The 7,764-nt window shown below is 48.2% G+C and overlaps 1 protein-coding gene across 1 annotated transcript; it reads left to right on the forward strand.

Annotated features, from left to right (window-relative positions):
- Window positions 1-1,413: 1,413 nt before the first annotated feature.
- On the forward strand, window positions 1,414-7,237 carry PRAME (PRAME nuclear receptor transcriptional regulator). Its single transcript, XM_044921170.1, has 4 exons — window positions 1,414-1,446; window positions 3,926-4,245; window positions 4,645-5,253; window positions 6,370-7,237. The coding sequence occupies exons 1-4, from the start codon at window positions 1,414-1,416 to the stop codon at window positions 6,944-6,946; spliced, it is 1,539 nt and encodes a 512-aa protein (XP_044777105.1). The 3' UTR covers window positions 6,947-7,237.
- The last annotated feature ends 527 nt before the right edge of the window (window positions 7,238-7,764 follow it).

Consider the following 7,764-nt stretch of genomic DNA (forward strand, 5'->3'; position numbering starts at 1 on the left):
CCAGAGCACCATTTCTGTGCCCAGTGACTGCTCAGTAATCAGGGACATTTACGATTATCCTTGTCACTGATCTCAGTTTCCTACAGCTGATTGATGAAGGTGATTGCCTGGGGTCTAAAATGCCCATAGAGCACATTCCAATTTAACCCTGTTTGACACAAAGCCTGCTGATATGGGTGGTGGAAATTTCGAGAAAGCAGTCTCCATGAAGTTACTAAAGTGGAGAACATCCTTCAGAGAATCCCAATCTCCTCGCCAGTGGTATAGAATTGTTTGGGCATCACAATGCAAGGGGTAAAGAATAGCCTGGAGAATTCTTTGTGTGGAGAGGTTCTCTCTCTGTGTGTTCTAAAATGTTAGAACCACAAGTGTGTGAACCAGCCCAGCATGGGAATCATCCCTAAATTCAGCAAATCCTTAAATGTCAAATATAGCTTCAAATTTTGTGAGGGAAAAGTGTTGGTATTTGGGTACCGAGCTTAATATGGAGAGAGGGAAAAAGTTTTATTCCTGTTCCTAATGGCGCTGTCCCAGAAGAATGGGAGTAATTAAAAAGTGTACAGATAGGGCCAGAAGGGGCTTTTTGAAGCTGTATTTATATTAGTTGTTTCCTAGGAATGAGGAAACAGCAGTTGTCAATATATACTTCGGAAGGGGCCTTTGGAGATCACATTTGGGGCCAAGGTTGCTGGGAAATGCCTAGACCTAATCGGCCTTTGAAAGTTCAGGATGTGGAAGAGGATACTTGAGCTTAAAGAGGAGGTCCTCTGGTGGCAGCTTCTTGAGACAAGGATATATAAATTTAGTTCATGCTTATTTTTCTCACTGCCTCTAAGACCCCAAAGAGCTCATGGCTCTCACCCCTCAGTGGCTGTCAGAATTGGACTAGTCATGTCCTGGGTTTGGTTGCCAATACGGTTCTGACCTCTCTGCAGCCCAGATTCCTACTTTGAATCTTCTTCAGCCATTTTGCTGAGCTGATCCCAGCCTTCTAGGAGGAAATCCCTTTTACCTCCTGGGAAGAAGAGTGGATCTCTTCTCTGCCCTTGGGTTCAAAGGATCCATAAAAGCCTTTGAACTCCTCAAACAAAATGTATTTTTCCTAGTCTTGGGTATTTCCTGTGGTCGCATTACAAACACCCCACCCCTCCCTTTTCTTGGCCAATTCCCGGTTGTAATTTTGACCTGACTTCCTTCAGGGAAGCCTTGACCCTCAAAATCTGGAAGACCAGCCATCCCTCAGTTGTACATCTCTTCTTCTATGAATGCACACATGTTTTGCAGTTTTAGGTTACATAAAGTATAAGTGACTATTTGATATTCTGGAATTTTATTTTGTTTATTTCTTTTCCTTTTGGGACAACACCACTGTCTGCATAAAGCTGTCTTAACTCGAACATTTGAGTTAAACTGATGTGGCCAAAACTCCCCCAAGTATACCTCCAGGTTGGTTTTCTTTTCTTTTTCTTTCATGAATGGGGCATATGATTTAGTCAGTTGTATGGCGAAAGTCAAAAACCCAATCTGGATTAACTGGATGGAGATCCAGTGATAATAACATTGGGCTCTCAGCTGGAAATTTGAGCTAGGATCTGAAAAAGGGAGGTGTAGCCAGAAAGGATAATACTGCTTCTGGGGAGTGAGAGGAGAGACCCTGAGGTCTGAGCAGATTGCTCCCTGCACCATGTCCCCTTCTGGTGAGGAGGAGCCCTGAGCTTGGGACGCTGCCATCATACTGCCCCAGCCATGCAGTATGAATGAGCAGGCTTTACTTTTGCCTCAAAATGCAGTTTTGCCTTAATCTCAAACATTTTGATTTCTGCTTTGGTGTATGCCATTTATAGACGTTTACGATATTTCTTTTTTTTTTTTTTTAATTTTTTATTGTTATGTTAATCCCCATACATTCCATCATTAGTTTTAGATGTAGTGTTCCATGATTCACTGTTTGTGCATAACACCCAGTGCTCCATGCAGAACGTGCCCTCCTCAATACCCATCACCAGGCTAACCCATCCTCCCACCCCTCTCTAGAACCCTGTTTGTTTTTCAGAGTCCATCGTCTCTCATGGTTCATCTCCCCCTCCGATTTCCCCCCCTTCATTCTTCCCCTCCTACTACATTCTTCTTCTTCTTCTTTTTTTTTCTTTCTTAACATATATTCCATTATTTGTTTCAGAGGTACAGATCTGAGATTCAACAGTCTTGCACAATTCACAGCGCTTACCAGAGCACATACCCTCCCCAGTGTCCATCACCCAGTCACCCCATCCCTCCCCCCCCCACCCCCCACTCCAGCAACCCTCAGTTTGTTTCCTGAGATCAAGAATTCCTCATATCAGTGAGGTCATATGATACATGTCTTTCTCTGTTTGACTTACTTCGCTCAGCATAATACCCTCCAGTTCCATCCACGTCGTTGCAAATGGCAAGATCTCATTCCTTTTGATGGCTGCATAATATTCCATTGTATATATATACCACCTCTTCTTTATCCATTCATCTGTTGATGGACATCTTGGCTCTTTCCACAGTTTGGCTATTGTGGACATTGCTGCTATAAACGTCGGGGTGCACGTACCCTTTCGGATCCCTACATTTGTATCTTTGGGGTAAATACCCAGTAGTGCAATTGCTGGATCATATGGTAGCTCTATTTTCAACTTTTTGAGGAACCTCCATACTGTTTTCCAGAGTGGCTGTACCAGCTTGCATTCCCACCAACAGTGTAGGAGGGTTCCCCTTTCTCCGCATCCCCGCCAACATCTGTCATTTCCTGACTTGTTAATTTTAGCCATTCTGACTGGTGTGAGGTGGTATCTCGTTGAGGTTTTGATTTGGATTTCCCTGATGCCGAGTGATATTGAGCACGTTTTCATGTGTCTGTTGGCCATTTGGATGTCTTCTTTGGAAAAATGTCTGTTCATGTCTTCTGCCCATTTCTTGATTGGATTCTTTGTTCTTTGGGTGTTGAGTTTGATGAGTTCTTCATAGATTTTGGATACTAGCCCTTTATCTGATATGTCATTTGCAAATATCTTCTCCCATTCTGTCGGTTGTCTTTTGGTTTCGGTTACGGTATTTCTTAACCGAATAGATTTTTTTTGGAAATGGAAGACCTCTAATTAGTTGGAATTTTTTATGACATTTTAAATATTGAGTTTGTGTTCAGTAATTATAGTTCGTATAATTTATTTTGTGATTTCACCAAAGCTTTTTTAGAAAAATAATAAACTAAAGGCTTAAAAAAAATTCCATAGAAAAAAAATATTTCATTGAATATTTTTAAAAGTGGAGGTCTTGTTCTGAATGTGAGCTCTGTGTTCCCCTAAATAAAATAGTAATTCTCATATTCATAGGGAGACATGTAATAAAATCATCTTGAAATAGTATATATTTTTTTCATCACCAACTTCCACAGGCTGTAGAATACTGTTATGCTACTTTTACAGTTGAAAAACTTTTTAATGATGTAATGTTACTCATTGTCCAGGTGTTCCTTAATCTTTCACATCTGGGCTTATTTGTTAGAGCTGAGAAGGGGCTCATTCTGGGTCACGTGACATTCCTTATTCCTCTATATGTTCAATATTCAGGGGACAGTCAGCAACTTCTCCCTGAAATGGATGGGGTCGGTTTTCAGGCTCCTTGGTACTAACTCTGCAGTGGGCTAGAATTAAATGTGGCAGTAGCTGGATATGGGATGGGAGCAGTGGTGATCTTGCTCCCCCATCAGGGCCTGGCAAGATGCACATTCTGGTGCCAGCAGGGGCAAAGCCACCCAGCAGAGAATGGAATTGGGGTAAACGGAGGACTCCCCAACTATTGCCAGACCAGTGACTTTGGCCTTGAGTTGGTTCCTCTCAAGGGTGGGGGGATAATGGGGTTGCTGGCACTCAGCCTTGTTCCCTGAATATTTCGCCAGGATTCTTTTCGGAGCAGATTCATCAGGATGAGCATGCCGGCTCCACCCAGACTCCTGGACCTGGCGGGTCAGAGCCTGCTGAGGGACCAGGCCTCGGCCATCGCTGCTCTGGAGGTGCTGCCCATGGAGCTCTTCCCACCGCTGTTCACGGCGGCCTTCGCTGGGAGGCACAGCGAGACCCTGAAGGCGATGGTGCAGGCCTGGCCCTTCGCCTGCCTCCCTCTGGGGGCCCTGATGAAGGAGCAGCGGCCTCACCAGGAGACCTTCCAAGCTGCGCTCGATGGACTTGATGTCCTGCTTGCCCAGGAGGTTCGCCCCAGGTGAGGGTGATCCTGTAGCCTAGGAGGGCCTTGGGGATCCAAGCAAGATACAGCTGGGGTCAGGGAAAGTGCAGGGCCACAGGGCGGGCCAGAGGCTTCTGTGAGGAAGCTCAGAACAGCCTTGGGGCCATCTCTGCGGTCACTCTGGGAACAGGCTGTGGACATGTTGGGCTGATTGAGATGCAGAGGGTGACCAAAAGGAACATGTTGCCCACTTCCTCCCGGTAGCACTTAAAGGTACTGCAAGTGGGACCAAGAAGGATCCCAGTAGCCCAAGGAGCCACTGACATCCAGGGTGTGGAGTAAAAGTGCAGGTCAGGCGTCTGGGCCTTGCCTAGATTCTGTCTTACTCCCCATTGATCTGAAAGCATCTCAGTCTGTCTCCCATCTTCCCTGCAGGAGGTGGAAACTGCAGGTGCTAGATTTACGGAAGAATGCTCATCAGGACTTCTGGACTGTGTGGTCTGGGACCAGGGCCAGTATGTACTCCCTGTTGGAGCCAGAGGTGGCCCAACCCATGAGGAAGAGGCGAAAAGTGGAGGGTTGCAAGCCAGGGCCCAAGCCACCCTTGGCTCCCGTGGAGGTGCTGATAGACCTTTGCCTCAAGGAAGGTACCCCTGACGAGTCCCTCGCCTACCTCATCCAGAAAGTCCAGCAGAGGAAGGGTCTGCTGCGCCTGTGTTGTAAGAAGCTGAAGATTTTCGCAGTGCCCATGCAGACCATCAAGAAGATCCTGAAAATCGTACAGCTGGACTCTATCCAGGATTTGGAAGTGAACTGCACCTGGAAACTGTCCACCCTGGGGAAGTTTGCTCCTCATGTGGGTCAGATGGGCAATCTGCGCAGGCTCCTCCTCTCACACATCCACATGTCTTCCCACAGCACCCCGGCGAAGGAGCAGCAGTGTGTCAGCCAGTTCACTGCTCAGTTCCTCAGGCTGCACCACCTTGAGGAGCTATATTTGGACTCGATCTCCTTCCTCGAAGACCGCCTGGACCAGGTGCTCAGGTGAGGGATGGTGAGGTTTCTCGGTGGATGAGCATAAGCCCTTTTTTCTTTCAGTGAACAGTAATGGGCATCTGCCATGTGCCAGAGTGTATCATGAGTCACTAGAAGGTCCACACACTGTCCCTGCTCTGTCTCCACGCATGTTGTCACATAATGTCCCAGATAAAGGTTGGAGGTATGAACTAGGATAGATGCTATTCGGAGGGGACTCTAGTTAGGAATCTATATAAGGGGGGCTTTGGGGCAGGCGAGGGTGGCTTTGGGAATTCTTCCTGAGAAAATGATGCCTACATTATGATGATCAAAAATAACTGAACTTGAGGGCATTGATGAAGGGAAAGTGTATCCGATGTGAGGTTTCGGATCATAAGTTCTGCACTTGGCAGCTTTGTCAACCGGAGCCTCTCCCTCCAAACCTGCCTCCAGTTCCCTGTCTGTAAAGGGTTACTCTGGGTTCCACATAAGGCAATAGAGAGGGAATGCCTGATGGCGGGGAGGCGGATGAAAGGGAGGGAGCAGGAGTGAAGACTTGTGGAAAGTGATAGCTGGTACGTGGATGATACAGTGATCCAAGTTAGGCCCTGCAGGCTGCGTGTTGCCAGGCCTTGCCCAGATCAGCTCTTTGTGCACATCTCCCATTAGCCTCATCTGAAACAGGTACTGTTGACTGGGGTTGTAGAAGCAGCCAGAAGGAAGCCCGAGTTGAAAGCATTTCTAGTCCTGTCTCCCAGTACTAAACTTCACTGATTCCTTTCCTTTTTGGAGACGTGGGGCCAGGCTCCCCTCTGAGTGCATCACATTGTTGGGTTGATTCCTGCTCACAGCACTTCCGAGGGGCATGCTGTGCTGCATTTGACAGCAAAGAGGGCATTTGAGATTTCATTCATTTGACCAAGTCATCCAGCAGATGAGTAATGCAGAAAGGACTCCCCTGAAACTTGGATGGATTTGAGTCCTTTTTTTTCCCCAGGCAGCAGCCTGGGGCTTGACCTTCATCTGTAATGCCCTGGGTCTGGGTGGAATGGGCTTCTCTTTCCTCAAGGCCCAGGTCATCCCCATGTCCCTCTGCCCGCCACATCTGTTCCCCCCAGAACTAACTGCTTTGTCTCTCCCCAGGTGCCTGAAGACCCCCTTGGAGACCCTGTCAATAACTAATTGCCTGCTTTCGGAATCCGACTTGACACATCTGTCCCAGCACCTGAACGTCAGTCAGCTAAAGGACCTGGGTCTCAGCGGGGTCAGCCTGACCAATATGAGTCCTGGGCCTCTCCAAGTTCTGATAGAGAGAGCCTCCGCCACCCTCCAGGACCTGGACTTAGATGAGTGTGGGATCATGGACTCCCAGTTCACTGTCATCCTGCCTGCCCTGGGCCGCTGCTCCCAGCTCACAACCTTCAGCTTCTGTGGAAACCCCATCTCCATGGCCGTCCTGGAGAACCTGCTGCGCCACACCATTAGGCTGAGCAAGCTGAGTCACGTGCTGTATCCGGCCCCCCTGGAGAGTTACGAGGATGCCCGTGGCACCCTCCACCTGGGCAGACTTGCCCAGCTGCATGCCAGGCTGAAGCAGATGCTGCAGGAGTTGGGGCGGCCAGGCATGGTCTGGTTCAGTGCCAACCCCTGCCCTCACTGCGGCGACAGGACCTTCTATGACCCCGAGCCCATTCTGTGCCCCTGTTACATGCCTGCCTAGCTGGAGACACATACTGGACACTGAAGCCCAGGCGTAAGTGTATCTTAAAGGAGCGCAGAAGCCACAGTTTGAGAAAATCTGCCCGATGTGAGCAGGAAAAGGAAAGGTGATTGCTTGGGGTGGGGTATGTTGACTTGGGAGTTAATAGGATCTTTGGGGAGATGCATCTTACAGCGTTAGAAATAATGAATCTGAATTTCTAGAGGGAGACTCGGGTTTGGGCGGTAGACGTGGGAGTTATCCCTGCATGGATGGTTATAAAGACATGGTCAGAAATAAAGAGAACCTCAGTGTCAACCATCTGGTGTCCTCTGTGCTACATGAAGCTTATTCTCCAGTTTAAACCTCAGGAATCTGCAGTTCCTGATTAAACAAAGTATAGCATCCATGATGCTCAGGCACTAAGCTGGGTGAGGTTCAGCCCCAGGAGTTCCTGGCACCATTTATCATTCCTCCATTTGGCTCTTAATCTCTGGTGCATCTGTTACCTCCTCACTTAATTTCTGTGGCTGTTTAAGCAGTCAACACACACAAAGTGCGTCCTCAGGGCCTAGAACACACTAGGGGGCCAATAGTACCACTGGAGGAAAGGTGCTTTGGAGGGGTCCTCGCTAACTCTGCCAAGACTCTGGACTCGAGCACTTCTCCCCAGTGGGTCCAAAGTCTCCATCCCTACCTTTGGCTGTACCAAGGTAGGGTTTTACTGTGTACAAGTCAGGTCCCCAATACTGGAGGGGATGTACACCCTGCAGATGAGCTGGGGCCTCTGGGCCCTACCAGCCCATTCCTGTCTTCCCACCAGGTGCAGTCCTTTCTTG

The sequence above is a fragment of the Neomonachus schauinslandi genome, chromosome 14 (genome assembly GCF_002201575.2).
Source record: "Neomonachus schauinslandi chromosome 14, ASM220157v2, whole genome shotgun sequence".
NCBI lineage: Eukaryota > Metazoa > Chordata > Mammalia > Carnivora > Phocidae > Neomonachus > Neomonachus schauinslandi.